This window comes from Neovison vison, chromosome 1, assembly GCF_020171115.1.
Source record: "Neovison vison isolate M4711 chromosome 1, ASM_NN_V1, whole genome shotgun sequence".
NCBI classification, from domain to species: domain Eukaryota; kingdom Metazoa; phylum Chordata; class Mammalia; order Carnivora; family Mustelidae; genus Neogale; species Neogale vison.
This window is the reverse complement of record NC_058091.1, coordinates 14,328,370-14,346,408: the sequence shown is the minus strand read 5'-3', so window position 1 is coordinate 14,346,408 and position 18,039 is coordinate 14,328,370. Positions and strand designations below refer to the sequence as shown.

General features: G+C 39.2%; 1 protein-coding gene across 18 annotated transcripts in view; it reads right to left on the bottom strand.

Annotated features, from left to right (window-relative positions):
* SYNE1 (spectrin repeat containing nuclear envelope protein 1) overlaps positions 1–18,039 on the bottom strand; it is a 479,099-nt gene that overhangs the window by 260,965 nt on the left and 200,095 nt on the right. For all 18 annotated transcript variants that reach the window (XM_044243752.1, XM_044243801.1, XM_044243842.1 and 15 more), the window contains 9 exons: positions 17,564–17,687; positions 15,952–16,118; positions 13,617–13,770; positions 10,643–11,271; positions 7,871–8,050; positions 5,934–6,084; positions 5,519–5,677; positions 3,697–3,879; positions 852–953 (listed from right to left, as the gene is read on the bottom strand). In XM_044243752.1, the coding sequence (XP_044099687.1) occupies positions 852–953; positions 3,697–3,879; positions 5,519–5,677; positions 5,934–6,084; positions 7,871–8,050; positions 10,643–11,271; positions 13,617–13,770; positions 15,952–16,118; positions 17,564–17,687 (1,849 nt within the window). The remainder of the gene's footprint in view (positions 1–851; positions 954–3,696; positions 3,880–5,518; positions 5,678–5,933; positions 6,085–7,870; positions 8,051–10,642; positions 11,272–13,616; positions 13,771–15,951; positions 16,119–17,563; positions 17,688–18,039) is intronic.

The window sequence follows — 18,039 nt, the reverse complement described above, 5'->3', positions numbered from 1 at the left end:
CAAGTACTCCTTTCTCGATTCCTGTATGATTAACACCCTTTGCTGCTTCTTGCTTCAAGTGAAATTCTAACATTCTGGTATGTGTGTATCATCCACCGATGATACTAAGTGACAGATGCACAGTCTCGGGTCAGAGAGAATGTATAAACATGCAAGATACAGGGTTAGCAAGAAGCAGAGAGTAAAGGACAAAGGCCCAACAGGAAGAAGGAAAAGGTAGAGAAAATCCATGAGGGCAGCAAGAAATGCACGGCTTAAAGTAAGGCAGCAGACACTTAGCTTGGAGCTAGAGGTCTAGCTGCCCAAAGAGCGCCCCCCACTGGTCGCTCCCAGAGCTCCCCCAATGTAGTCCAGGCTTGCTGGTCAGAGCGGGTCTAGCCTGCCTGCCCCGTGCGCCCCGTGGGCCTGTGCCATCCGCGAGTCCTCGAATGAGGTTTGCAACAGTGATTTTGCCAAACCCGATCACCAACTAAATGAATTAGAAAAAAATCAGTATTCATAAGTGTGCTTTCTGTTCTGGTACAGACAGAAAACGGTCCGTGAGGCAAGCTGGATGATAATACTTCCAAAATTTAGTAAGGAAAAGGGGAACTAATCTTATTATACTTCTCTTAGAAATATGCTACTAATACTAGCACAAGGCGTTCTAAAGATGTTAATGTTTTAACCCCCTATATGGTAAGATCCACATGACTGCTTAAAATGATGATGATGATAATAATGAGAATATATGCATAGGTATTCTATATAATACATACATTTATTTATTGTTATTATATGTCAATTATATTAGAGATTATATTTGAGAGAGAGTCTAGTATGTAGTACTTATTACAAACCCGAGTACTTACCTGAAGATCTGGTGGAGTTTCTGGATTTTTAGTTAATTCTTTAAGATCATTAACTTTGCAGTGAAGTTCTTCCAGTCTCAAGGCTTTGTTTTTAACTTCAGACTGCCAAAATAAAAAAAAAAAAAAAAAAAAAAAGAAAAAGCACAACTTGTGCAAACATGGACATATTACATTTGGCACTTAATAACTCCAAGAGTTAACCCAACTTCAAGCCAGAGTTTAAAAAAAAAAAAAATCTCTGATTTTCTGAGGACTCATTATTTATGCATGTGGAAAAATGTCATCATTAACTTTTACTTCGAACATGAGGGAGTGTGCGGAACTTTCTTCCCACCGTCCTTTATTGGGCGGGGGGGAAGCTCCTGGAAAAAATGAAACACTAACTAAAAAAGTCTTGAGTCAGTGGGGATTTTCAGTACCGTCATTTATACATTAGCATTAATATCACTGGCTACCATGGCAGCATTGCACTTCTGAGGAAGCATTTCAAAGCAAATACACATTAGGAATGCCTCATTACTGTAGACTATACGTAATACATCAGAAATGTTTCAAATAAAAATTTAAGATATCTTTATTATAAATAAAAACCTTTTAAAAATTATTTTTGGGGGGCTATTGATTGATTGATTTCACCAACACTAACACAAAACAAAGAGAAGTAGAACAAAGAATCATTACTGAACAAATTAGATGCTTGTAAACTTCATTATTTATTTGGGGCCACAAAGCACCACTTGATAAAGCATCCCTTTCAACTTAAATACAGCATTTTGGTTCTTGGTGGACACTAACAAACGTCCTGAGCCTCATTCCAGAAAGTGACTTACTTACCCGGTGAGACGTGATGAACTAAGTGCCGGGGCCCCTGGCTTCCTCCAGGAGTGGCTGAACAACTGAAGGTTTACACATGCACATGTACATGCTTTATTTTTGAGTTGCAGCAGCAATGCACAGTCAGGCCCTGGGCCGAATCCGGTCTGCTCGTGTTATTGATTGCTGTACCACACAGGTGGTCGGTACCATAAAGAAACCCACCCTGTGAGTGACTAAACCTAGACGTGAATGTGGGGTTGATGCCCACTGGCTTTCTGGATCCCAAAGATCAGCAGTAGGTGGGCAGTGTGTGCCGATTAAACAACGAGCTCGCAAAAAAAAAAAAAAAAAAAAAAAAAGACCCTGCCTTGCAGCATCGACCAGCATTCTGAGCTACACATGATGTCACTGCCCAGGGTGAAAAGCACTGCTGTGCCCCAGGGCCTTTACATTCCCACCGTGCAGATCAAGTGGATACCTACAGCTCAAGAGCCTAGATGATAGCTGTATGTAGAGGAGAAATTGAAAATGGTAAGTTTTAAGTAACTATTAGCTTGATTTTTAATATCATTTAATTGTAAGTTAATTTTCAGTAATGGCTATGTTTAACACCGGCTTGCAAATGTCTTTAAAATTGAATAATTGAGTTTTGAGAGCTGGTAGGAACCTTATTCTGGCAGGTACTGCTGTTCTGAGAACTTAATTTAACATCAAAGAGAACTTAAAAGACCGCAGTATCCCTCTCCTGATTGCATTTTCAGTCTGGCTAATTTCCTCGACTTCTGTTTGCCCTTAGAAATAGGCGTTTGGGGGCGCCTGGGTGGCTCAGTAGGTTAAGCCTCTGCCTTCGGCTCAGGTCATGATCTCATGGTCCTCGGATCGAGTCCCGCATTGGGCACTCTGCTCGGCAGGAAGCCTGCTTTCCCCTCTCTCTCTCTGCCTGCCTCTCTGCCTACTTGTGATCTCTCTCTGTCAAATAAGTAAATAAAATCTTAAAAAAAAAAAAAAAAGAAATAGGCATTTGATTCAAAAATCTCTAGAAAGTTTTTTGGATCAAAGGTAGATAATGTAGGCATACAGTTGATTCCCCTACATTTTTTCAAACTGCAGTCTGAAATCTGCCTTGATACGTGTCTTGCAGTCACGTATGTGTCTTGTTCCATTTGAGTGCTGGGCACAGTCCTGAACACCCGAGCATGCAGTGGTGACTAATCTGTGCCCTCATGGAGAGTAGTGATTATATGCTTTATGAAACAAGTTATCTCTTGTCACCGTTTCCTCTTATCCACTTCATTTTTCATCCCAGCCTAACTACAACTGCACATTTTGCATACATAGTGTAAATGTAAATAAAGTAAATGCCACAAGTACAGGGACTTTATCTGTCTTACCGTTTATTCTCAGGGTCTACCACAGTGCCTGACATACTTTAGGTGCTTATTAAGAATCTGATGAATGAATAAATAAATGAATGCAAGAAATGGAAATAAAAAGTTTAAAATAAACTGGTGACTAGAACTTTCAAAGGCCAGTTTCTGGGGAAACCTGTCACACTCTGGTCTCCAGTTTTCTCCCATTTCCGAAGAGGAAGTAGAAGAACCTAGCACCTAAGGTTAAGTGTTTGGCACATGGTAAGTACTCAGTAAACATCTTGTTTGAGTGAAAAAAAAAAAAAAAAAACAACTCCTCTAAATATTACTAAATGACAAACACCTTCAACATGGTTTTACAGCAGGAAGGCGTAATAGTCTTAGCTGAATGGAAAGTGGGAAGAATACAGATTTTATGGGCTTTCACTTTTTTACTAATATTTTAAGTACAGAGCCCCAACTAAGAAGTGATAAAAATGGGAGGAATAAGTCTTAACCATTGCCTATTCAACTCTCGGGTAAATAGCCAAAGATAGTTAAGACTTCGGTAGCATACATATGTGTCTCTGAAAGAAAGAACTTTAACAAAAAGGATACAACTTTCTCATATTCTGGTTAATGAGCTCACCAGCTCACAAAAGTAGATATAGTCAGTTTACCTCAAATTCCTTAAGGACCTCTTCTGCTCTGACGCTGTTATTCAGGTGGCTGATGCTTTCGGCCAACTGTGGAACGGAACTATTGGACCATCCATCGATTTCCTCTTTACTTGAAAGTACATCAGCCCAAATGGTCAGGCTTACCCTCAGCCTATCCATGTTCTCCTCAATCTTCTCTGACATCTGGGATGGAAAACAGAAGCCACACCATTATTCATCTGGGGCTTTAAGGTGCTTCTTTCCCCACCAAAGTATTAACAATGTTGATGCTGCCTTAGTAAAAAAATTATATTTTCACTGAAAAACAAAGCTTTACAAAAATGATTGTAAGGGAATTAGTGCACTTGACTCAACCAAATGCTAACCATTACTAAATTGTTTCTGTCATTGGGAGAATTGACCAAATTTCTGAGACATTTGATTTTCATTTGTAAATTGGGAAATTAAGAGCAGGTCTATTGGAGTCAACTGTAACATATTCTTAGATTGAGTTGTATAAGATAGACACCCACCAAGGGGAGTGTTGGGTTTATTTTTAAAAGTAACATGGCAAACACTTTTATTTGTAAGGCTGAAACATAAAAGTGGACATTACTTAGACCTGAATATATTTATAGAATAAATAAATACATAAGATATCAACCAACTTTGTAGATTTAAAGTAAAGCATTTGTATTTAATAGTCTTCCTGTAATAAGAATGTTCTTTTAAAAGTGGAAGTGGGTAAGGTTTTCTGCAGTCCCCAGATTATTAGATTACAGTACATAATTATCAATGTCTAACTTTAGTAATTCAGCTTATGTAACTTAACCTCCAGTAATACAGCGAAGGTTAACAGGAGGGCAACCGAATCACTGGATTTTTGAGCTGGATGCTACATAAAATATGTATGGCTTGAGATGTAGAGCTCCAGAGGGATCGAGTGACTTGTTCTTCTGTCACATAGTTAGAAAATGACAGAGCAAGAACTAAAACCCAAGGATGTAGACTACAAGTCTCATGTTTTTCAATGCAAAATTATAGTCTTATAGCCCCAAATTATTACACATTATAGTTTCATATTCTGTAAGATACTTATAAATTATTCTTTAATTTTTATCCATAATCCTAGAGTTTTGGAAAAAATATTTAGAGTTATAAATATGTTGTAATTAAAGCTACCAAGTGAAATTTGAGAAAATCTGCCACTAAGTTTTTGTTTTGTTTTGCTTTGTTTTGTTTTAAGAGGTGGAGGAGGAAGGCGTGGGGAAGAGAGAGTCTTAACTAGGCTCTACCATGCCCAGTGCAGAGCCCAACCCAGCCTTGATCACAGGACCCTGAGATCATGACCTGAGCAGAAATCAAGAGTCTGATGCTTAACTGACCGAGCCACCCAGGCGCCCCTGAAAATCTCCCACAAAATTTTAAGAAAATAAAGCAAACAACTTTTTTTTTTATTAATTCTAAACTTTATGTGAATACTGTTTTTCTTCAAAATATAATTTTGCACACTAGCATTAAAAGTTAAAAATGAGGGACACCTTGGTGGCTCAGTCGGTTAAGCATCTGCCTTCAGTTAAGTGTCTGCCTTCGGCTCAGGTCATGATCCCAGAGTCCTGGGGTCAAGCCCCTGCAGTCAGGCTCCCCACTCAGCTGGGAGTCTGCTTCTCCCTCTCCCCCTGCTTGTGCTGGTTCTCTCTCTCAAATAAATAAAATCTTTAAAAAAAAATTTTCAAAAAGCTAAAAATGGAATTCACATCCTTAAATAATCCTTCACCCAAAAATACTGACTGACAAACATGAAAATGCAAACTGTTCATACAATTCAGGTGGATTATCTTACATCCAGCCATCTGTCCACAGTGCTCTCCATGTCTGTTTTCACCAAGACGAAATCACTACTGTGAATTTTTTTCAGCTCGGATAACAACTGTTTTCCTTTACTGGTAAAATTATCCAATTCTTTCTGTTTATTACACATTTCATTCTTGACGGTTTCATGCTGTGGACATAAATGTTTCCTTAATTAATAAAATAATCAGTGATAAGTCAATCATTCAAAACCATTAGCCTCTAAGAAATTTAATTCATGGTTGACCTTATGCAGAAACCAGTGATATTAATGAACTATACATTTTTTTGGATTGTTAGAATCCTAGGATATCAGTATTCCTAAAATATATATATATATATATATCTGATCTGAAAATCAGATCTACTAAGTAGTCTACTAAAATAAATACATTTTGAATTATTACCTTGGATAAAGCCCATCTAAGATCTTCCTGATCTTTTATAGTATTTCTGGTTGCAATCACATTGCTGGCATTTTCTAGGACTTTAGATACAGCCGACTTCAAGTTCTGATATTCCCTCATTAAGTCAATAAGTCCACAGCACTGACCCTGGCTATAGTAATTAAAGAAAAGGTATCATTTATTATCATGTATGAAAGGTAAGTGTTCCCTATGACTGGACCTGATATGTAACTATGTAAATTTATTCTTAGATGGATGCTGGAATCAAGAGGAAGCCATATTTCTACCTACCAGGATGAAGAATGCGGTCAAGTCAACTTAACTCTAACATCCAAATTGCTCTCCAAGAGAAAAGAATGCACACAGCCATTAAAACAAAATCTGTGACCTCAGTGACAAGAAAAAATATATGTTCTTGACAACTAAAACTTATGTAGATGCCAACAAATTTTTGCTTTTCAATTTTTTCACTATTTAACTACATCATAATGGTGTATATTAAGGGGAAGAAAAACAAACAAACCAAACCAACAAACAAAAAACTGCTGCTAAATAAGTAAAATACACACAAGGATTTTTTTTCCCATTTTCAATGACACAAATTTTCATGGAATATGAATCCTCTGAAAACTGTCAAACAAAGAAGATGGTTTCTGTTTATAAGCATAAAATGTCCGTGGGCACAAGCAATTCCACACATAAGAATTTTTCCAAAGAAAAAGATGTGCACAAGATTTATGTAAAATTATCTCTTTACACCAATATTTATAATAGGAGGAAAAAAATAGGAATAGCCTAAATGTTAAAAAAAATAGGCTAATAAGTGAATAAACTCTGATACCTTCTTATAACTGAATACTGTACAATCTCTAACAAATCACAATTTAGGAGAATGTTCAATAACATGGGGTAAAATTTTACAACATGGTTAAATTTTTAGAAGCTTACATTAATAATCCACAGTGTGTCATAAAAACTATGTACACATGAAAAATGGAATGTGAATATTTATAGGTGCTTCTTTTTATAGTCATCCAAACTGGAAAGAACTCGAATATCTATCAACTGGTGAATGAGTAAAGTACGGTATGCCTATTAAATGGAATACAATTTGACTATAAAAAATGGATTTTATTAACACACATAACAATGTCTAGTGTGTTGAGTAAAAGAAGTTGTTTACCCAAATGCAGTAAAAACTTATGTATACACAAAAAACTGAACATGTCTAGATGCTTTATTTATAATATCCAAACTGGAAAAAATCCATTTATATGTGATTCTGAAAAGATACTACAGACACAGAAAACTGATCAAAGTTTGCCAGGGGCTAGGAGTGGGGGAGGGGCTGACTACGATGAGATGATTTTTTTCAGGAGGTGGAATGATTATATGAGATTTGATAGTTGTAATAGTTACTCATTAACTATGTGTGTGTACTCATTAACTAGATATAATAGTTACTCATTAACTATGTGTGTGTACTCATTAACTAGATATAATAGTTACTCATTAACTATGTGTATCTACTCATTAACTAGATGTGCATTAAACTCATACCGTTTAAGGGCATATACAGGATGAATTTTACTATATGCAAATCATACCTTAATGACAAATAAGTACAGCAAAACAAAAACAAAAAAAAAAAGAAACTCAAAAGTTTTAAGTCTCATTGGTTAGCACCTTATAAGTGTTGACAGCTCCTGCTTTCCCCCGGTGAATTTTACCTGTCATTGCCATCTCAACAACTTCCGCAACAAAATTCTGCATGACTAACTCTCTAACGGTACTAAAGAGACACAGAATACAGAAGTGGCAAAAGGTATTCAAATCTTGATCACACCAAAGCAAATCAACAGGCAACAGCGCAGTGCCACAAGATAGAAAGTTTAAAAAAAAAAAAAAAAAGCCATTTTTTTTTTTTTTTTACTTACTTTTCATGAATTAGTTTTTTGGTATCATCCCAGGTAACCTCTAAGCGGTTTACCTCCCTATCGACTTCACATGCAAAGGCTACATCTTTCTGGGCCATTTGTTTAGCTTTGTCTTTCAGCCAACATAGTTCATGCTCATGAGAATTCAATTCATCTTCTAACTGATTAAAGACTCTCAATCTGTGAATTAAAACATCTTATTATTAATTTACCAAGGGTAAGGACTGATATTTCTTCTCCATAAAGCATGCCTATAGGTATCTAGAGAAACTTTCAACACAACAATTGAATTCATGTATAGCAACTGTGAAAGACACTTTAAAAATGAACTTTCCGGGCGCCTGGGTGGCTCAGTGGGTTAAGCCGCTGCCTTCGGCTCAGGTCACGATCTCGGGGTCCTGGGATCGAGGCCCGCATCGGGCTCTCTGCTCAGCAGGGAGCCTGCTTCCTCCTCCTTCTCTCTCTACCTGCCTCTCTGCCTACTTGTGATCTCTCTCTGTCAAATAAATAAATAAAATCTTTAAAAAAAAATAAAAATAAAAATGAACTTTTCAGAACTATAGACTATACCTTGGGAAAATTTAAAGTCATTCTAACCATTCATCTTCAACTTTCCACTAAGTTTGTATTCTTTTTCTATTTTGATTTCAGGTTATAAGAGTTTTAAGACTAGGGCTGAGCTTGTAGGCAAAGCAGGTAAGTATTTATTAAAAGATCTTTAGTAAAAAGGCCTTCCGTGTCCCAAAGTCCAATTCATGTAAAATAATATTTAAGGGTACACTGTTTCATTTAAAATAAAAATAATTGGGATGCCTGGGTAGCTCAGTCGTTTAAGCAGCTGCCTTCAGCTCAGGTCATTATCCCAGGGTCCTGGGATCAAGTCCTACACTGGGCTCCTTCCTCCGAAGGGAGCCTGCTTCTCTTTTTGCCTCTGCCTGCCACTCTGCCTGCTTGTGCACTCTCTCGCTCTCTCTTTGACAAATAAATAAATAAAACCTTTAAAATTAAAATAAAATAAAAATAACTATTTTTTTTTGTCCCTAATATACTAATATTTGAGTACTCATAAAACGTGGTCCCATAGAGGCGGCCATGGACTCATGCATTCTTGCTTTTGGGTACACAGTGGTGTAGAGTTTATAAAGTGAATATCCATGCATGATTCCATTGAATTCCAAAACGAAGTGGTTAGGAGCACACATTAGCATGATCTGCACCTTATAAGAAAACAAGTGATTTGCCCGAAGGCACACAGTGACGCGTAAGAATGGGGGGCTTTAATAAATCCATCAACTGAACGCAACATTTTCCATCACCTCTGCGTGGCTTTGGTGAGTTCAGTGTTAGGTATGTGGCTGTGGCTCTTGAGCCCAGCCTGGACGTTCTTCTCCAGCAATGTCAGGATCTCCTGCCTGCTTGGCTGATGCGGGCCAGCAAAGCTGTTTGCTCCTTTGCCATGTTTGGCTCCTCCTTTTGTCTTTATTCTGGAGGCTACGTTTCCTCCTCAAATCTTACTCCTTTTTGTTAGTTTACTGTTAAGCTGGTGGGCCTAGTGCTCAAAAGGCACGAAACCTCAAGAGCCATTACGATCTGACGGTAAGCCTTTGCTAAGTGCTTAATTCCAATTTAAAGGAGGCAAATGGCAATGGTCTTGCATGTCAACAAAATCCTCAATTGTGGACACTTTAGTTTGACAGCATTTCAGCTGTTTCCTTGCCCCCTGAAAAAATGGAAGACAAACATCCCTGAGAACACAAATGGGGAGAAAGTTCTATTAAGGAGGAAAAACAAGATTGGGAAGAAGGCTATAGTATTAGAGGAAAAAAAAATCACTTCCAAATGTACTGCAGGAAAAATACCCATCACCTCTTAACTTCTCTATAAAACGCACTGACAAAACCCCAACTTTGCTTAAACCCACTCGTCTGCCTTTGCCACACCTCTGCGCAAACAGTTGGAGGTGGCTGCTGGAAACGCCTCGGCCAGCGGACTGATTTCACTTCAAGTGAAGGAATGGGAATCTCAGATGGCCGCTTTATCACCTTACCAAGGTCCAGGGATATCATTTCCATTTCCTGTCTGCAAAAGAACCATTTTATGCCATTTTCTCTCTGCCAATATCCTGTCATTCACTCTCGTCTGAGGAGCCTGCTCAGGCTTTCTGAGGGTCTGGCAGCCACCAGGAAGGAATTCCCTCCTACTTTCACCACGAGGACGACAGAGCTACTTGGATCACCCGCTCTCGCCTCTGCCTTCATTCGTCCTACAGACCACCAGGCCCTTCTAACAGTGAAACGTTGCTTAAACATAGATAATATGATCTCTATTGTCTGTGACAGATAAGATCTTAGCATGGCTTATATAGATAAAGCCCTTGGGAAAATCCTTCAGGAAACCAAAAAAATATTAGTACTTCTTTTTTTTTTTTTTTTTAAGATTTTATTTGTTTATTTGACAGACAGAGATCACAAGCAGGCAGAGAGGCAGGAAGAGAGAGAGGGGGAAGCAGGCTCCCCACTGAGCAGAGAGCCTGATGCGGGGCTCGATCCCAGCACCCTGCGATCATGACCTGAGCCGAAGGCAGCGGCTTTACCCCACTGAGCCATCCAGGCGCCCCATATTAGTACTTCTTAAGTGTCCAGTTAGTCATTAATTTTATCCTCAAAATATTAAAAGAAGTTGCTAAATATGACACCATCAAAGCATTGCCGTTAACTCTAGAACAAATAAAAAAAGTCGACGGAACACCAGGTTCCAGTCGATTCTTTTTACCTCTGCTGAAGAGCCTGGCGGGTAAGCTCCTTCAGTCTCTCCTTGTCCGTCCTTTCTTCAATGTCCTCGATGCTTCTCAGCAACTCCTCTTTCTGGTCTTGGAATGCTTTCTTCAGTACGGCCAGGGCATCTGCCTCGCTCTGCTTCATTCCCAGAAGGTTCTGGATTCGCTCTAATTCAGAACAGAGGTGATCAGCTGTCGTCCGGCAGGAAGTCCTTTGCTCGGAATTGCCGCTTTTAAGATGGTACTGAGCTTTGGCCAGAACGCTGTCAAGGCTGATGGCCGCGGATTCCAGCGCTTTAGCGTCTTGAATCGCACGATTTAAGTCCTTTTCCAATAAATCAGTCTGTTTCTTACTCATCCTGTCGGTTGCTTCCACCGTGTGGCTCAGCCGGTGGAGAACCCCCGACAGCGAGGCGTGGCTCTGCAGGAATTCCGCCAGCTGCGACAGGGCAAGCTGCCGCCTTTCTACGACCTGGCTGGCCTCCTCGAACAGCTGGAAGCAGTCCTCGGCCCTGCCCTGGAGGACGGGGAGGTTCTCAGCTCGACCCAGAGCACCCAGCTTGACGAGGTGATCCCGCAGACGGTGCAGTTCTCCCTTTTTGCTCTCGACTTCTGCCGTGTGGTCCTGGAAGGGAAGAGCGGGTCACTGAGTCCTCGGATAGATACACCGCGGCTAGGGACACAGACACATTCACCGTCTGTCATGTCGAGCGAGATCCATTTTCAGTGCAATGGATGCTGTAGGCTTTAAAGGTCATCGGTGGTGAATCTTTTTTAAGAAACGGTCTTAGAGTTTCCTGTTTTCTCGTCTATATATTTCACATAAAACACAACTCTGATTTGGAACTAATTCATTGCATGGAAGAGAATGTCTTCATGAATAGAAATTGTAGAAGGAAATCTTATATAAATACATACACATATAAGTATAATTTGGAAGATTTAAAATACATATGTATACATAAAGTTTGTTATTCTAGTATAAATAATATGTCATACCTAAATACTATATTATATATAATAGTATTATATATATTTCAACAAAATATTATCTCTAACTCTATCCATCTATCTATATATCTCAGCAAAAAGCAAATCACAGGCTCCAAATGGAGTCACTAATGGTAGGTCATGTCACCAAATTGGTCCTTCATACCTAACCTAATTGCGGTTTCAGAATCCTCCAGAAATACAGCATTAGCTTGTCAGTCAGGAATTTTCTGGTCAGTACAGATAAGATAATCTGTCACAGAGGCCCTCTCCTCCCCCCCCACCCCCCGCCCCGCCCCGCCAAGATAAGTCCCCCATTCTTACCCCCAAGGGAAAGTGGCCTTGCCTAAAATGATCCTTTCTTTTCTTTTACTAATAACTTCCGTGCCTCACTCTCCTTTAATGAAAACTTGACATTTTTTACAACCCCCTGAGCTCCTTTCTACTTGCTAGATAAGATACTGCTTGATTCACAAATCACTTCGTAAAGCCAATTAAATCTTCAAATTTACTCAGTCAATTTTTGTTTTTTAACAACACCGTATATATACAAATATATATACCTATATTCTAACAATACTATATATTATATTACTATCTATCTATATAAAAGATACTGAAGTTTGGAAATTTTAAATATGTATGTAATAATGTTAATTTTAACAGCTTGTAGGGAGGGAGCCTAGGAAGAGATGGGCATCAGCCTCTCTTCAGAGGCAGTGCGTGAGGCAGATGAACACAGGTTTTAGCTGCCTCCTATAAAGAAACAAAAATGAACTCATCGAGACCATTGTGTGGGCAATGTGGCTTGCTCACAATAAATCATGTTCGAAATCTCTCAGAGCATTGCTAACAATCTCAGCATGCTTCCCATTAAAGAGAAATTATCACCCCACTTAATCTTGAACACAACGGCCTTAAATGCCCCTTTGTTTGACCGTTAAACTCTAGAAAGAAGCTTTGAACATTTACTTCAGAAAATTTACAATTCGTTCTCTGCCCTTTTGAGACACACGTTTTTTTTCAAAGCTCCTGTACAGCTACAACCCAAGAGTAAGTTTGTGAAGGACAATGGGGCGGGGGGTCATCCTTTTGAAACCAACACAGTGAGTGAACAAATGCTTGACCGATTTACCCTAAGAAAACTCTGGTTGACCTGATTTATGAGCTTGTTTTGTAGACATTTGGTGAGTACTGATAAGCTAAGAGGAGAGCAAGCCGGGAAGAACCTTTGCAGTCGTGCAGAAAGGACTAAAAGTGAATGAGAGGGACCCTGTGATGACACCCCCTTAGGGTCCCCCCGGCTCATCATGCTTACACGGCCATGTAATCAAAGTGTGTCCCGTGACAAGACACAAACTACTTGAGATCATAAAGATACGAGAAAGTACTATTTCTTTTGGTAAAACCAATCAGCAAGCCCAGGGCAGAGTGAGCACTCTATAAATATTAAATGTTTTATCATTAAATATTGTCTTAAGTTTATTACGTAGCTTATCTCCAACTACCCCAACACTTGATTTAAATGTTATTTTTTTAATGCCAGGATAGATAGTATGCATGATCTACAAATAAGGAAAATAAATCATGAATTTTAAATAGCTTCTGAGTTAAACAGTAATTTAGCAAAATTGCATCATTAAAGCGTTGGAATTCCCTATTAGTTTTCAAGATTGGAACAGAACAAACCAAGAAGCTTAAAAACAAACAGTCTCATCACTTTACCCTAGAAATCACTCACTCCATTTTGAAAAAATAGTGTCTTAATGTGGTTGTCTAGTTCATGTGAAATGGTTTTATCGGCTTAATTTATCTGTGTAACACACTGCTAGGACCCACAGGTCCCATTATTAAAACATCTGCATACGAATGCAAGGTTAAACTAGTGCAGAATGGCTGGGTTGAAAAAATGCTTTCTTTATAATTCCAGAGCTCTTTTATGAATAAATTCTTCTTTGGATCTTAAAGTTTGCCCTTTACCTTGTGCCGAGTAAATGCTGCCTGCTGGTCCGTTATGCTGATCTCTGAAGTAGTCTGTAATTCACCGAGAAACAGCTTAATCCAGACAGAAAAGGAAAGCAGCAGTTCATCAAATTGCTGGTGCTCAGCAACCGCCGACTGAAGAAAAGTGATCCTGCGGAGAGAAAGGTGTTCAAGTGAAAATGTCTCACAAGTTAACAGAAAAAATGATATGTTTGTTGTCGCAATAACCTTAACTGAAGGCAAAAAGATGTTGTCATACGTGAGCACACCGGTATTTTTGATGTCTTCTACTTCTCAAACCCTTTATTCTCAATTTCCCACATCTCACTGAGCATTACCACTGTCCCCAAGGTGGTCCCCTGAGCCATCTTTCATGCCCCTGGTTCTTTATCATCACATCTAATCTGTATCTACCACCCCCGTAACACACACACACACACACACAGAGTAGAGTCTGTGTTCTCCTCCCCATTTCCACAAGCCCACCTGGGTCTAAATTGCTTCACCTCTTGCGTGGCCTCCTCCGTGGCCTCCTTCCTGCCATTGTCTCCACAGTCCACGCTCTAGTGGACTACTAGAGACCACTAGAGAGACTAGTGGAGACCGTTGTGTCTCCACAGTTCACTCTCTAGGTAATAGCCAGGAATGGCTATAATGTAATCAGAACATTGTCTGCCAAGCCTAACACGGAGGCAACTTGTTGCACAGAGGAAGGCAAACTCAAAAGTCCTTATTGTGGCCGATGAGGGACCCCACATAATCCACTCCTCTGACCTCATCTGACACAGCCCTGTTCCACACTGCCACTGCCTCAGTGGAGAATACCATGGGAGGCGAAATTTTAAATACCGTTTTTCTCCAGTATACAAACAGCTTGGGCAAAAATAATACAAACACGAGCAACCCTACCCTCTTCAATATTTTTCAGTTAGTTTGGTCATTTTCCCTAATGGTGAGACAAAAATTGGGGACTGAGGTTCATCAGATATGCTGATCTTTGAGCACTTGAGGGTTTTTAAAAAAATTTTAATTCCAGTATGGTTAACATGCAGTGTTATGTTAATTTCAGGTGTACAATACAGCAATTCAACAACCGTGTACCTTATCCGAAGCTCAGCACAGTAAGCACATCTTAATCCTTTTCGTCTATTTTGTCTATTTCACCCCTCCCCCCACTCACCCCTCTCTGGTTAAGAGTCTGTTTTTTAGTGTCTCTTTTTTCTTTGCTCGTTTGTTTTTCTTCTTAAATTCCACATATGAGTGAAATCATATGGTATTTGTCTTTCTCTGACTTATTTTGCTTAGCATGATACTCCCTAGATTCAATCATGTTGTTCCCAATGGCAAGAGTTCATTCTTTTTTACAGCTGAGTAATATTCCACTGTGTGTGTGTGTGTGTGTGTGTGTGTGTGTGTGTATACACCCCACCTCTTCTTTATCCGTTCATCTGTTGATGGACATTTGGGTGCTCTCATAGCTTGACTATTGTAAATAATGCTGCAATGAACATAGGGGCAATATATATTTTCAAATTAATGTTTTCTCATTCTTTGGTTAAATACCCAGTAGTGGAATTATTAGATCATATGATAATTCTATTCTTAATTTCTTGAGGAGCTGTTATCCACATTGGCTACACCAGTTTGCATTCCCACCAACAGTGAAAGAGGCTCCTCCTTTCTCTGCATCCTTGCCAACATCTGTTTTTCTCCCATGTTGTTTTAGCTGTTCTGACAGGTGTGAGACAACATCTCATTGTGGTTTTGATTTGCATGTCCCCGACGATGAGTGATGTTGAACATCTTTTCAAGTGTCTGTTAGCCATGTTCTTTGGAGAAATGTCTATTCATATCATCTGCCCATTTTTAAATTGGATTATTTGGTTTTTGGGTGATGGGTTTGTAGAAGTTCTTTCTATATTTTGAATCCTAACTCCTTTTTTTAATTGAATACTGACCCTTTATTGGATATGTCATTTGCAAATATCTTCTGCCATTCAGTAGGTTGTCTTTTAGTTCTGTTGCTTGTTTCTTTTGCTGGGCAAATTTATTTATTTATTTATTTTTATTGTGTTATGTTAGTCACCATAAAATACATCATTAGTTTTTGACGCAGTGTTCCAAGATTCATTGTTTATATACAACACCAAATGGCTCCATGCAATACGTGCCCTCCTTAATACCCACCACAAATAACAAAGTAATTTCTTTCCCTTCCATACTTTTTGAATAGTTTAATTAAGTAAAAGCAAAAAATCTCTGCTTTCTTAATTTATATGCTTACCATTAAAAAAATGAACAATATAAAAACATTCTTTTTAAAAAACCCAACCTTTTGTTAATTATCTGTGGCAAATCTCTCCATCTCTCATCCAACTGTTCCAAATGTACTTTCATTGTTTTCACATCATCTTTGGAGGCCACTGAGAATAGTGACTCCTTCAGTTGCAAAAGGCTGCTATAGATCGAGGCCCGGGATACAACTTCATTCTGCAGTGCCTAAGAAAAACAGAATACATTCTAGATCTCATCCCAGCAGGATTGACTAGGAAGGACCATGTGACACAGGTGGTTGCTCTCCAAAGACTTTGCATTCCTGCAACACAGAGGTCATTGGGACCAGGCTTAGAGAGAGTTTTTATTACTTGATTTAGAATGGATCTGCTTAACCTCTAATGAAACATTTAAAATACTACTGAGACCTGAATTAGTGTTCCGGAATCTGAGTTCTATTAAGGTAGGCAACTTTAGAAGCTGTAGAATTTCTTTCAAGATGAACAAACTGTGTAGGTAAAGATAATCAAAGAAAAGCTATTGCTAAAGAGAAACAGTGCATATTTAACAATAATAGAGATGCAATTCTGGGTACCAGAAATGGGGTCTCCTTCTTTATTTAGAGACTATGTTAGGCCAAACTCGAGAACTTAAGGGCTCTCCATTTTGCTTTCACACAACAGAATGACTTATTTTTAATCAGGCAATGAACTGTAAGGTGCTGTGAGCGCGGCATAAAATTTTCAGTCCCTATCTAATAAGATATAAAAGATAAACACATATAGACAGCTAACAGCATAACATGGCATCAAATGGGATGACAGTGTAGAATGACACACAGTAGATGCTTGTCAGGGTGCTTTCTCCCCCTTCTTAAAGAGGCCACATGTGTGATACAAGCAAAGCTGCTGAAGGTTTCTGAACAAGGGTCACCACAGCCTATGGATGGCAGGAAGAGCTCCAAGACAGAACTGGGACCTAAGCCAAGCAGGACAAAACACACAAAACCAGAATATGGGGATGGACAAGGGATGTTCAGAACACAGTGGGAGGCAGCTTGGTGGACACTGGGCCCAGATGTAGATGTCACAGAGGCTTCAGCCTCCTCCATGCCCCCTAACCTGTAGAGCACTTACTCTCTGTGTAGAGATGTGTAGGACTAGTTTTACATGGCCAGATAGCTTTGTGTCATTTTTCAGAAAAGGGGCTGTGACTTCCCCTCTTAGAACACTTCACAGTATATTTATAAAAAGATAAGAAATTTTTTTGGAAAGTGGCTGGTGGCTCAGTAGTTGAGCATCTGCCTTTGGCTTGGGTCATGATCCCGGGGTCCTGGGATCGAGTCCCACATTGGGCTCCCTGGTCTGTGGGAAGCCTGCTTCTCCCTCTCCCACTCCCCCTGTTTGTGTTCCCTCTCTGGCTGTGTCTCCTCTTTCTGTCAAATAAATAAATAATATTTTTAAAAAAGATAAGAACTTTTTTCCTCAGTGTGGACTAAGGATGGCTTTTTATCCTCAGGGTAGGAAACAGTCACTGGGGGTTTCTGAGGAGCAACTTTTGGGGAGAATACTGCAGAACGTCAGTGTGTAATGAACTAGAAAGTCATTGAGAAGCAAGAATGTGGGAAACCCTTAAAGTCAAAGAAGGAAGAAATTTGAATTTGAACTTGCCTGTATTGACTGAAGTTCACTCTCCACCTTGACTCTGTCTGCAGAAATGTCCATTTCTGGGGAACTGGCTATTTCTTCACACCGCTCTAACCAGGTTAAAAAGGTTGATAATTCTTTCTCCAGTCTAAAGAAAGCAGAGATGAGAGACAAATTTATCAAAATTATTATGCCAGAAAATGAAACCTTTCTAAATTTGAAGGTCCAACACTAACCATTGCGAATAATACAGTGTTGGTTCTTATTCCTAGATATGAAGGTAAAAAGAACATTCCCCTCACATTCATATGTATTTGTCACCTGTGTTTATATCTATGTCATAGGAAAGGTATGCATACATCCTCTCCATTTTAGGGATCTTCATCTTCTGACACAGACCAAGATCTTCTCATATTAGACGCGTGCATTGATGTGTTTTACATCTGGGATGATTATTTCCCAAAAGCTGGTCCAGAATTTCCTACTTAAGAGTGCCAGTT